Consider the following 13,577-nt stretch of genomic DNA (forward strand, 5'->3'; position numbering starts at 1 on the left):
TTGAGAAGGTGTCAGGCTCATGGTGGAGGATGCAGATTTTCTTGATTCTAAGTCCTCCTCGAAGTGACAGGCTCCTTTTGTTCACGTTGGACAGAGCTGCCAAGTGCGAGTCTGAATAAGCAGGTTTTGTTGCTCAGCCGTTCTTTCCCGGAGAAGCGGCGTCTTGCTGTGTGAACAAAGCCGCCTGTGCAACTCGCGGCCCGGGCCCATTATGGCCTTGCTCCGTCAGCGCAAATGTCAACGCTGCGAGAAAGGCCGATCTATGTGGATGTTATGAAAACAGCTCTGACCTTGTGGGGCCCCTTGACCAGACTGGGGGACCCCCAGAGGCTTGGGGACCACGTTTACAGAATTGCTGGTGGAGGAGACCAACCCGCTGCCTTTTTTCACTTGTCACTTAAACGTATAGAAATTCAACCTCTTGTCAAAGCCAAAGCCTTAAGGTTTTTTTGTCAGCCAAAAAGAACCTCAAGAAGGTTTAGATCCCTTGTCTGGCCGAGAGGCAGATGCCACCCTGAGTGAGCCAGGTCTCCAAGAAACCTGTGATGCTCAGAACCTGTCCCTCGCTGGCTTCAGCAACAAGGGACACTTCCTGTAACTGAGCCGCCCTGGGTCCCCCGGACCCCGTGGCCCTTGCTCTGGTTCTGCTCTGCCTGCTTTCTATGTGTGTCTGCAGGTGGGTGACCCCCGCCCACGGGCCCCTGGCAGCTTCAGGCTGATGGCCTCTCTGCTCCAGGAGCCGTGGAGAAAAATGTCTCATGCTCAACAGCAGAAGCTCTGGGATTGGCATTTTGTTGGCTCCAACTGGGTCCTGCTCCCCGGTCCTGTCCAAGATAGCCCTAGTGCCCAAGGCCCGGTGCCCCGTGCAGTCCTTAGCCTCCACAGCTATACAGAGCAGCCCTCGTGTGTCTGTCCCCAAGCCAGTCCCCAAGGCCAGGGTAGTCGGGCTCTGGTTGGCTTGCAAGCAGAGGGGCAGAAAGGTTTTCTGAAGCGAGATGGGCCCGCTTAGCAGGGGAAGGCGGTGTGGGTGCCAGCCTACCACGCCAGGGTATGGAGGTGTGGAATTGCGGGGTGTGAGTTTCGGGGATGTTGGGTCCTCTGGGATGCAGTGGGAGGCAGGAGACTTTCAGGATTTGCTCTGAGCACTGTGGTCCTTACACCCTGTTTCTTTCTATGAACATGAATTGGTGCAGGTGATCATAGAGGCCCAAGGGACCTGCAGACCGGCAGAATGCATGACTGGCACCAGATTTTTGAGCAAAACGTGCAGGTCCCTCCCCACCCACAGAGAGCACGCCAGTCCTCAAAGGAATCGACGGCATTTCAGTGTGTCCTAAAGTGGCTCGATGGGCCGCTAACCAAGCAGGTAAAGAAATATGCTATTTATTGTCAAACACACATTATTGCTGCTCTCAGCTGGGAGACTATGGATTTTCACTCATTTATCTGAGTCTCCCCACTGTACCCATTCCCTTGGGCCTTGGCAGTATTCAGAGGCAAAGTGTCCCATCAGCAAAGAGAATAACATGACTCAGCGACTCTGTCAGCACTTTTGACACTGGGTAAGGGTTTCTTTCTGCCCACAGTGGAGCAATTTTAAAACCCAGGCGATCTGATTTCCTTGGTTCTGTCTGTGCCAGGTTGTTTGTAAGAGGTGGCTTTGCGCACAGCTTGGCACAGCCTGCTTTTAGCCTGGCAGGAGAACTGGGGGCAGAGCCCTATACTCGGATGTACCACAGCCTTCTGCACACTTGGGTCCTGGCTCCAGACCCTGCATGCATCCACCTGTGCCTTCAGCGGGCAGGGGACCTGTGCTTCCCATCGAACCCCCAGGGGATTGGGTTGTTCTGGTGAGGCCCGTGGGGATGCCCAAGGGTCCTGGCCTGCCCGTGAGAACACGTGGCTGCCAGACCCCAGGGGGTTTGGCTGCACGCACAAGACTGTCCAGTGTTGCTGTCGGCAGAGCGAGTCCCCATGCACTGAGAGTGGTAGGGACCTGGGTCTGCGAAATCCCATCTTGCATGGCTCAGTCCCCCATGTGGCCGAGCGCCCCTGTGTCCCTGCCGCTGCATTAGGTCCTGTGGCACCTGACTTGTGCTCATCCATTTCCTCCTCACAACGGTACTGAGAACTAGGGACTGTCCTCACCCCCGTTTCACAGAGGAGGAGACAGAACCCCAGAGCAGTGAAGCGGTTGCCTGGGGTGACACAGCTCTGGCCAGCCAGCTGGCATTCCAACCCAAGGTGGACTGGCTCTGGCGGCCCCTGCCCTCTGGGAGCTCCCGAGATAGTGGACAGCTGTCTCTTTGTCCCTAGGAACTCCATGGTGGAAATTTATTTGTGTTTGAAAAGACAGTCCCCGTGGTTGAAAATGTACAGAGGCTCACAGAGCAGTGTTCCGTCCCAAAGAGTCCCCGCAGTGGCCGGTGTCCCACCCTAGACACAGCCGGGGCCACCTACCTTCATATGGCTTTCCAGAAATTCTAGGGAAACACAGCCAGGAACCGTCCCTGTATTGCCTTGCTATAAAGGAAGTGTTCTGGACAACATGTCAGTGATTGTGACATTACGTGCAGAATTTCTTATTCGTTCATGAGACATCCTGGGACTTCTCTGGATGTGTGACCGTTGTGTCTCCAGGCCGTCACTGGTGAACACACAGGCTCTCTCCAGTGTGCTATTGCAGACACTGCGACAATAAATACCTTCATTTACATTATTATTTTTCATGTACATACATCTGTAGGATAATTCTTAAAACTGAAAAAATTTTTAAAGACTTATCTATTTTAGAGAGAGGAGAGGATAAGAGAGAGAGAAAGAGGAAAGAGAGAAAGGGGGGAGGAACAGGAAGCATCAACTCCCATATGTGCCTTGACTGGGCAAGCCCAGGTTTTGAACCAGTGACCTCAGCGTTCCAGGTCGAAGCTTTATCCACTGCGCCACCACAGATCAGGTTACAAGTGGAATTCTTGATCCCAAATCATGTTAAAAACGATCACGTAAGGCCCACCTATAACTTGTTTATAAAAAAAGCACACTTTAAACCTTAAGCCGTGAACTGTATGTGTGAAGTAAAAGGTTGAGAAAGAGGCCTTGTGAACACGAGACATGCGGAAGCTCTGTGGTGATGCTCGTGTCAGACACAGCAGACGGCAGGCTGGACGGTGCTACCAGAGACAGACGCTTTGTAACAATGATGGTAATCCAGAAGACACGACGGTCCCAAATGTGTCTGCCTCTGTGTTGGGGCCCCCAGACCACCCCCAGGTTTGCCGATTCTCTGGGAGAGCTCAGCGTGACTCAGCTGTAGTCACCCTCACAGGAAAGGCCTTTTTACAGCAAGAGGATACAGAGCACGGTCAGCAGGGAGAGCGGTGGGGAAGTCCGGGTAAGTGGGCACAAGCTTCCAGGGTCCCCGGCCAGAGGTCCCACGGGATCCACTTAACCTCCCCTGCCCCCCAGCACTGACTTGTTACGCTGTACTTAAATTGTCCCCCACTAAGGAAGCTTGTTAGAGACTCAGTGCCTAGAGTGTCTAAAAAAAACACAATAAAAACTCAGTGTTTATGGGGGGACTGGTCACACAGACTCTGTCTTTCTAGCATGTTCCAATGTTCTGGATTCTTAGAGGGAAGCAGGTGTTCGGCTTATACCGCTTTGTACAAACAGTTCAGCACAGTGAGCCATGCCTATCAGTCAGGGAGGTGGGAACCCTCCCGAAATCTCAGTTCCCAGATTCCAGCCAAGGGCCAGCCGGTGAGCCGTGAGCCAGCCTTTCAAAATGTGACAGGCCTTCTGTGACAACTTCTGGGCGCAACACCCAATAACACGGCTCTCCACTGCGTGAAGCAAAATTGTGGAGAAATAAATGGAACTACATTCAGGTCACCATCATAACTTATGGAGACTGTTCACTCTCTCCTGTCAGTTCACTATCTGTCGATAGAACAGATAGACCAAACCAATCGGGAGGGTTTGGAAGGTCTGAACAACACCATCAGCCACCTCAACCTACCCTGTCATCTCAAAACGGCTCCCAGCAGCTAGAATACACATTCTTCTTAAGTATTTGGGGCATTCGGTGAGATAGAGCATCTGCTAGGCCATAAAGAGAAGTCTCAATAACTTTAAAAGGGTTGAAATGATAAAAGAATGTGCATTCACCAACTGATACATTGTTCAGTTAGAAATCATGATAATAAGATAGGAAATCTTCAAATAGTAGAAAATTAACATGCTACTGACCAACCTATCGGTCAAAGAAAACTTCATAGAGAAATTATGATTTGAACCAAGTAATGGAAGAACATGCTGAGCTCCGTGGGGTGCAGCTAATGCAGTCCTTTGTGGGAGACGTGTAGCTTTCTGCGATGCTCACTGAAAAGAAAAAAGGTATGAAGTCAATGGACCTCAGGTCTTTTTAGAATCTAGATAAAAAGAACGAATGAAAGCCCTAGAAATTAGATGAAGGAAGTAGTAAGTATATGAGCAGACATGAGTGAAGGGCAAGTAATATGGAAAATCAGCAAAGCTAGAATCGAATTTTTTGAAAAGATGAAAAATCTTGATCCCCCCCCCCCCCAGCGAGACTGCGCACGAGAAAAGAGAAAACAGAAGACCGACCATATTAGGAAGCATCACTACAAAGCCTACAGGTGGTACAAAGAGAACCGGGCTACTGTGAAGAGCTTACGAGCCGATAAATCATTGCCAGTTGCCCCAGTAGCAGGATTTAGGCCAAAGTGGAAGCTCACTGCAGGTGTGTGTGGCTCTAGGAAAGAACATGTCTCTGTAGTCTGGTCGCTTTGTCTGTATTTGTAGCTGTGATGTCTCAGTCCTCAGAGATCTCCTTTTGCTTTGCTAATTACCATCTCAAGAGATCATGTTCTCAAGTTGGGGATTTAGAGTTTGTGGTGATACCAGGAAGGATTCATTTGATTGTTCATGATTAAAAAAAAAAAAAACCCATTCAAAACAGCTTGAGCTAGAGGTAATTTATTAATACATAACAAACCCGTAGTGGTGAGCTTCAGGTGTGGCTTGATCCAGGGTCTCACTTGATGTCACCTGGACTTTTCTCTCTTGGCTGCACATGGTGTCGGATGCCTTTGTCCCTGCAGCCCCTGGCTATTGTGTCTCCTTGGCTCTCGGAGCCTCAGTCCATGTTTGTGCCCAGGGGCTTGTGTTCTGAGAGGTGGTTCCTGGAAAGGAACTTGAGACTGAGAGCAGGGGACGGACACCGCCCAGGCAGTTTTGCCAGGTTGGCCATGAGCCTCTGTGGGATGGCTTGTGACATTGAGAACCCTCCAGGTCTGACCCCTTCTGTCTCCTAGGGAGTGCTGGAGGTGCTGTCGGAGGTGGGGTGCCATCTCCGTGTGTCCCTGTTTGATGTCACCTACCGACACTTCTTTGGGAGGACATGGAAGACCACAGCGAGGCCCGTGGAGCTGCTCGTGAGGGAGCCGTCCAGGATCGTCTTTAACGAGGTGGTGGGCAGTGGGTGGCAGGGCCCTGGGGTGGGTGTGTGTGGGGGTTCATCAGACCTGGGGTCACAAGCAGTACACCTCAGACCCTAGAGCAGTATGACCAAGCCACAGACCTGGCATCGCAACTCTGGGCTTGAGGCGGGCACTTGTGTCCAAACAACCTGTGTGGTGGCCAAGAGTCCTAAACGGAGGAGAGTGCGCTGCTCCGCGTGGACCGCAGGCTGGGGGCACGTGGGGACTTGTCACCTTCAAGGAAGCTTGGGGTGCTTGGAACAAAGGAATTATTGCTCTCATTCAGTCACCTGTTTTTCTTCCTGTGCCCTGCCCCCCGTGCCCCTTTCTGCCCACAGTGGAGCAGTTTTAAACTCAGGTAGATCTGATTTCCTGGGTATCTCTGAGCCCGGTTGTTTGCAAGAGGTAGCCTTGTGCACAGCTTGGCACAACCTTCTTTTGGCCTGGCAGTGAGAACCGGGGGCTGAGCCCTGGGCTTGGACGTATGGTAGCCTTCTGCCCACTTGGGCCCTTGCTCTGGGCTTTACGTCCACCAGTGCCTTCGGCTGGCAGGCATCTCGCTTTTAAGATGAGCAAATTGATACTTAGACATAAAGTGACCTGTCCAGGTAGCGGGTGGCAGAGCGTGGACTTGACCCATGCCTCCTGCCTCCAGACGGAGCAGTTAGCTTGAGACTGGTGGACAGTGTGACTGGCCCGCATGGCGCCATGTCCGGCTGCCCTGTGGATGGCTGTGTTCTGTCCCAACTCGGCAGCACCACGTCCACTGTGTTTGTCTAGGGCTTGTGCGGATGGTGGATGGGACGGGAGTGGTGCTCACTGGCTGGACTTGTGGTCTGTGGGGGGTGGCACTCCAAAGCAGATAACAGGGCAATTGTAGGTGAGGATAACTTCTCAGCAGGACAAGGGCGGGAGAAGGTGCTGCAGAGGGCCCCTGTGCGGAGATGCTGTCTGAGCCAGGCCTATGGGAGTGGGGCGAGCGGGCGGCGGGCATGTGGGGGGAGCCCAGAAACCAGGGTGCGGTGGGCTTCCTGACACAGCGGATCTGTGGTTTGAGTCCTGCGGGCACGGTCGCCGGGGTTGAGAGGGCTGTGCTGTGTTGGCTGATCTTTCTCGTGTGTGCAGCGAGGCCCACGGAAGCCCGCTGTTGTGACAGTTGGTACAGTGACTAATGAAGGCGGCAGTGGGCCTAGCCGTGCTTGGAGACCTCACTGTGTAACCACAGCCTGAGGTGCCCTTTTTCTACTGGGGACTGTTCTGGCCTAGCCATGAGGTTGTGGTGCGGGGGGGAGGGGCTGGCTGGGCACACACTGAGCCTCACAGACTTAGGGCCCTGTGGCCGGGGTTGGGGGTGTTGATGCTGACAGGCACCCTAACTTAACATGGCAGGAGACGGAGATAATGCAGAGGTTAGGAAGGTGACATAAAACCGTGATAAAGTGTGTCCTGGGGATGAAAAGTGTGCCTGATAGTCAGATTGTCAAACAGCTTGTGCAAACACCTCTTACAGGTCTCTCCAGCCGGCTGTGCCAGAGAGAGAGATTTGTGCTGTAAACCTCGTGTGCGACTGTGGGCAGCTCCTCAGCGCTGTCCCTGCACAGCACACGGCACCCGCACTCATGCCTGGGACAGGAAAAGGTGTGTCATCAGCGGTGGTGGCCCTGATGGTGCTGGTGACCTGGCCAGGGCTCAGCCTCCGCCACCTCAGGGGGCCTTCTGGGACTTTCAGGGCCAGCAATGTCATGCTGAGGCCCAAGGAAGCCCAGTATTGTGACAGTCAGTGACCCATGAACCTGGTAGTGACATAGCCATGCTCTCCTGGGAGTTCCACAGGCCAAGCTTTGGCTCACAAGCACATTTATGTCCTCTTGTCCTTAGCATCCTCCTCTGGAGGTCAGTATTATGTTGCCTCCTTAAAGAGTAACCTAGCAGGTCATGAGGCCGTGTTTACGCAAGCAGGTGGACCTGGGGAGGCCGGCTCCATGCTTTGACCGCAGGGACTGTCCCGGGGACTTCTAACCCTGTGTGTCCTTGTGAAAGAGTGCTGCTCTGCGTGGCGGGACGGGGCTGTGGTCTGAAGTCACACAAGGGTGCTTTGCAGTCACTGAGGACCCGAGCTGAGTCCCCGCTCTGTGTCCCACTCAGAGGGGTGGGGCTGTCCATCGCAGCGCAGCCACAGCCTGAGAGGAGGTGCGTGTGGCGGCCCGCCGCCTGCCCTGATGCGCCCGGCTGCGGGAACCCTCCGGAGCTGAAGGCACTGTCAGCGCGCCTCCTGGGTGGTGTGTCTCCCCCTGCACTGCTTCTGCCACTCAGGTTGGGGAGGCGTCAGGTGTCATTGCGCCCGGGAGCTGCGTGCAGGGCCCCAGCTCGCAGCTCGGCTCCCAGTTGGGGAAACCGAGATTCGGCCCCAGGTTCTGAGTCTGGGCTCCGAGTCTGCTCCAGCTCAGCCCCCGCCATTTTCCCCTTGTGTCCCCACTGCGCTGGGCGTGAGGACGGGATGGGGGGTTAGAGAGGACCGCAGTCCTTATGCTTCTGGAAACATCTGCACTCTTAGTCTTGTTGTTGCTGGGGTGGAGCACACAGCTGGGAACGTGGGTCAGCAGAGTGTTCCTGGTCCGGAGGCGATGCCCGAGCGGCAGGGCCCAGGGAAGCGCTTCTCCAGCTGCGGCGCCCTCGGTGGGCAGCAGAGGCCACTGTTGCCCCGGGAATGAGTCCGGCTGCCACTGCCAAGCGGCAGCCTCCACGCCCAGCCCCTGCTCTCGGTCCTTGCCGTTCAGAAGATAGCAAAGCAGGTTTTGTTCAAGCTCAGTGAGCTCCAGAGACGTCCTCCTGTGGTGTGTGCATGTGCATGTGTGTGCGTGTGCCCCCATGTGTACGTGCACATCGGCACTGTGTGGGGCTGTCCCTGGGGACCGGGGGCTGGTCACGTGGCTGCATCGTGCTGGGGTTGCTCCGCCTGCCCCCCAATGGGAATAGAGACAAATACAGTTAGACCTTTTCAGAGGGGATGGAGGTATTTGTTGGAGGCCTCAGTCTGACTTCACCAACTGCCTGTGTATTTCTGGCTTTGCCGATCAGCAAGGGTGTCTGACCTGGGGTCGCCGGCCGCCTGTATCAGGGGCCACGTTGGGACTCGGTGTAGCTCTCCTGCCAAGTGTAGGTTAGTAAGTCGTCCTGAATGCCCTGGTTGGATTGTGCTGCTGGTGTAAGACGGAGCCCTGGAAGAAGGTGCTGTTGAATCACTCTGCAGAAAAAGACTTTGCAAAAGGAAGTCTGGCCTTGACCCCGAGCTGGGTGCTTTTCTGGGGCCGGGATCTGCTGGCGGAGCCCAGCGATCAGCCCGGGCCCCTCTCTCAGCTCAGCTGGCCGTGGGCTCTCCTTCGAGACCGCCCCTCGTGGAGGGGACTGCCCTTCGCTCCCGCCGAGACGGCTTATAATTCACTCAGCCTCCCAAAAGTTGTCTTTTAAAAACTAATCTTGGAGGACAAAGTACCGTGCAGTTTTTACATTTTCTTCCTGAGATGAACATAATTCTCCTGTAAATTCCTTCCTGAGCTAACCACGCTCAGCCTGTCGGTGACAGGCTCATCTTTCCTGTTTTCTTTGGGGGCAATGGGACAGGAATCCTAGGGGCTCTGCGCAGACAGCCGAGACTCGGCCCAGGGCCCCCTCCCTGAGCCCACATCCGCCCAGGTGTTGCCAAGGTAACAGGCAGTCAGCTGCCATCCTTGGGACACAGGTAACTGGGCTGCTTCCCCTTCCCATGGCCCCCACCAATGAGACATGACTAGAATGTTCTTCCTTGTCAGTGAGAGCGATGTCACTTCCCCTTGGAAACGGGGCTGCAGGGAGTGTCAGGGCCACCCCATGGGACTCCAGGGAGTCTCTCAGATGACTGGAGCAGTCCCCCCCACCCCATGGGCCCACCTGGCCTGTCGTGATCCTGGTGCTGCCCTTGGTACAGCACGGGAAAGGCAGGAAACCAGCTTGTTTCTGGGAGAGCGTCTCCCAGAGAGAGCGAGCGTGACTGTCTTGTCCCCTTGAGGACAGCCCCTCTCCTCTTGGGCTCGAGAGCAGCCACCCCCGGGCGAATTCGAGCCAGGAAGCGGGGTGACAGATGGTTCTAGGAGAAACGATGTCTCTCCAGGATGCGTCTGGTGTGGGGACTTAGTTGTGTGGGGATTTAACTGTCGACCTCAGGGGCCGTGCCAGGGTGTGAATCTGTCGGCTTGTGTCGTGTGCTCACACCAGTGATGGGGGAGGTTTGCCTGCAGGTTGTAGCTGGTTCGCTCACTTACTTTTCTGAGTCAGCCAGGAGTTATTCTCCAGCGGTGCAGGGCCAGCGCTGGCCTTTGTTGTAGGGTTTGCTGTAAGAGGGCCATGTTGACTGGAGCCCCATCGGGCTGCTCTATTCTGGGCTTTTGGGCTGCGCACTTGACCTCCTGGCTCTGAACTTGCCACCCGTGCAGCAGGGATGTAACATGCTCATGGGGCCCTGTGGGTACGGAGTGATCTGCTCCTGTCCAGCGGGGCGCTCACAGGGTCCTGTGGGTACGGAGTGGTCTCCTCCTGCTCAGAAGGGCACTCACGGGGTCCTGTGGGTACGGAGTGGTCTCCTCCTGCTCAGAAGGGCACTCACGGGGTCCTGTGGGTACGGAGTGGTCTCCTCCTGCTCAGAAGGGCACTCACGGGGTCCTGTGGGTACGGAGTGGTCTACTCCTGCCCAGCGGGGCGCTCACGGGGTCCTGTGGGTACAGAGTGGTCTACTCCTGCCCAGCGGGGTGCTCACGGGGTCCTGTGGGTACGGAGTGGTCTACTCCTGCTCATCAGGGCACTCACAGAGTCCTGTGGGTACGGAGTGGTCTCCTCCTGCTCATCAGGGCGCTCACGGGGCCCTGTGGGTACGGAGTGGTCTCCTCCTGCTCAGCGGGGCGCTCACGGGGCCCTGTGGGTACGGAGTGGTCTCCTCCTGCCCAGCGGGGCGCTCACGGGGCCCTGTGGGTATGGAGTGGTCTCCTCCTGCCCAGCGGGGCGCTCACGGGGCCCTGTGGGTACGGAGTGGTTTGCTCCTGCCCAGCAGGGAGCTCACGGGGCCCTGTGGGTACGGAGTGGTCTCCTCCTGCCCAGTAGGGAGCTCATGGGGCCCTGTGGGTACGGAGTGGTCTCCTCTTCCTGGCCAGGCCCCAGTGGGCTTTCCTTAGTGACATGGGCTGGGTCTTGGCTGGTGGCCCAGCTCTGCCTTGGAGCTGGATGTACAGGTGGATGAGGTGTTCAAGTCACATGGTCATTCTAGACAGGTCATCACCCTTAGGGCATGGACATTCTGGGCCTGGTGGTTCTGCAGGTGGTTCCACAGGTTTGGGATGTCTCCATGGCTGCGTTGTTTGGTGTGGAGCCGGCTGCGCTCCACCCAGATGTGTGGGTGCTCTTCACTTTGGAGTGGGAGACCTGCATCCCCGGAGGAGAGCGGGGCTGACTGGGGTGCACTGTGCTCGGGGCGTTCTGCCTCGGGACAGGCTGTGTCCTGGAGCCCCTGTGAGCCACTTGGAGAAGAGCGGGCAGAGGGAAGTGGCAGGAAGTGCTTGTGAGTTACCGGCCCTCCTGCAGATGGTCAGTTGGAGGCTTGTGGACAGACCAGCTTGTGGTCTGGTCCCCTCTCCCTGGCCTGGTTGCCCGGCCTTGTCCTTTGCTCGGGACTGAGGACTGTGGGTCACGGGGTGGGCTGGTGGTGTGCAGTTGGGAATTCGTGGCTGCAGCCCCTCCACGATGGCACATTATCAGAGGCCCAACTTTGGTGAAAAATGGAAACTTGGCCCTGAGGCAGAGTGGTGTGCTCACCTTTGACAATGAAGGCAGGGAGACAGGAGCCTCTGGTGATTTATTGATCTGTTCACCCCATCAGGGCAGAGGCCTGTCCCATGTGATGAGCGAGATGTGACACAGGCGGGTGGAAGCCTCACTCTCCTTGTGGGGCTTCTCCTGCGGGTGACTTGGTAGGCTTGACTCGGACTTACAATTGTGCGATTTCAGTTGACGGACAGGATTGGCTTCTCAAGGCCTGCCCTGTGGCATTGACGACTTGTCCTTGGACTGAGGGCCTTGTTTGCAGCTGTCACTCTGCTGAGCGCTGTTGGGGTTTCTGGCCCCGCCCGGCGTGTGCTGTAGGGCGGGCACAGGGCCTGGGCATCAGGCGAGTCTCCTGAGGGTGCCTGGGCATCCACGGGGTGCAGCTGCTGCGGCGTTGTGCTGCTTTCAGCCCCAGGCGGCTTTTCCCTCCACAGAGCCTCTGAGAGTCCTGAGCAGGGCTTGCATTTGGTACCGGCCTGGCCTAGCCTTTCCCTCTGAACTTGGACCCTCCTGAGGGCTGGGTCGCTTTTCCCAGGATCCTCAGCATTCTCTCGCACGGTGCCGTTCCCAGCCTGGAGGGTCAGCAATGACACTGGGAAAAGAGCATCTGCCCTTACGGATCAGGGTGATGTGCTAACATAACACCCAGCGACCTCGTGTCTTCTTTCCACACGCCGCACTTCCAGGGGCTGACGTCCGCCCAGAGCGGCGTTCTGCAGACAACCGCTAGGTCTCTGCTCCGCTTGTCTCATCTCAGAATCCTGTTTTGGTGCCAAGCGGAAGGGAGAGGCACGGGCCACGTCCCTGGACTTGAGCCCCACTGCTGCGGGCAGCTCGCTTTCAAGATGACCCTTGGCTGCGGGGTCACTGTGGCTTCGCATCAGAGTCTAAAGTGTCTGTTTCAGCGCTGACAGGAGTGGGGGCCGTGGTGTCCATAAACGCGGCATGCGCAGGTGTGAACATGAGAGGTGAGGTAATGACAAAGTCGACTGCACAGTGGGGCTTTTAAACCAGTTCTTGAGTCTCGGAAACAGGGACATAATTCTCCCTCGCTCCAACCACCTGTCAGCTGTATGCGGTCATTATTTCATCATTTTGCAATAAAAGATAATAGAATAACGATTTATATCTCATGGCTGATGTTTTAATGTGTCTCTCTGTTATCCTGGGCTGACAGTCTGTGATTACAGTAAACGTTTCCTGGGTGACACCGTGGAAAGGACTTGCTCACGGGGGATTAGTCCTAGTTCAGATCATTTACCGAGCCCCGCCCAGCCCTGCCTTGGCGGGGGTGGTCTTTGTGCTCAGCCGGTGACCCCAGCACGGACGCTGGGTTTGGGGACACTCTGAGCCCAGAGCCACAGCTGAGCTGCTGTGACGCTTGCTGCCTGTTGATTCGCAAACCTCCGTCTCTATCTTCTGTGTCTATGATGTCTGTTAGTTTTAAATAAAAACAACTGCATTTGGGTTTTATGAAATAGGAAAAAGGAAAACAGCCCCAGAAGCAGTGTGCAGGCGCCTTCACTTGCTGGGAGTGGACAGCGGGTCCAGCTCCCCCTTATTCACTCTCTGTGCCCTGGGGGGTCAGGGTGGCAGGCCTTGAGGACTGCCGCTGTTCGCACGGCAAGGAACGGAAAGGCTACCTGCGGAAAACCTTTTTAGAGTGATTTGAATATCATCTGCTTGGCTTGGGTCCCAAACAACCTTGTAAGAAAATGACCTCAACCTGACTTTTGTCATAAAAAGGCGTCAGTTGGGCTCTGGACTGGGGATAAGGGCATAGTACCTCAAGAAATCTACGGAGCCTGCTTAATTAAAATCAGCTCAGACACAACTTTGTAATAGTTCCACATAAAACAGGGCTTAGCGTTAAATGTCAGCAGGTTGAGATTGAAGTCTTGTACGGCGAGTGTCCTGTGAAAACGGCTCAGCAGAGGTGCTTGCGGGGGCGTGCTCTGTCTTTATCCAGTACGGCTGGGGTCCAGCCTGGGGTGAGGGGAGCAGGGCCCCCAAGCCTCCTTCTTCTCGACAGGCCTGAGGTCTGTTGGCATTGTTTGTGGATGGAAAGTCCCCAGAGAAAAGGCGAGTAGTCTGAGTTCCTGGGTGTTCGGTGCTCTGGGGTGAGAGGCTATCACTTGGAGGGAGTCCCTGCATTGTGCCTGTTGTCTGCTCTGGCACCTTGGGAGGGACACGGTCCCCCACGCAGCCGTGTGCAACGGCCCATGGGTG

The 13,577-nt window shown here is 55.7% G+C and overlaps 1 protein-coding gene across 1 annotated transcript in view; it reads left to right on the forward strand.

The window, feature by feature from the left end:
- Positions 1-13,577, forward strand: part of NPHP4 (nephrocystin 4) — an 86,539-nt gene that overhangs the window by 4,143 nt on the left and 68,819 nt on the right. The window contains exons 2-3 of the mRNA XM_066270613.1: positions 1,194-1,366; positions 5,337-5,489. Of these exons, the coding sequence (XP_066126710.1) occupies positions 1,232-1,366; positions 5,337-5,489 (288 nt within the window). The 5' untranslated portion in view covers positions 1,194-1,231. The remainder of the gene's footprint in view (positions 1-1,193; positions 1,367-5,336; positions 5,490-13,577) is intronic.

Source organism: Saccopteryx bilineata, chromosome 3 (genome assembly GCF_036850765.1).
Source record: "Saccopteryx bilineata isolate mSacBil1 chromosome 3, mSacBil1_pri_phased_curated, whole genome shotgun sequence".
Taxonomy (NCBI): Eukaryota; Metazoa; Chordata; class Mammalia; order Chiroptera; family Emballonuridae; genus Saccopteryx; species Saccopteryx bilineata.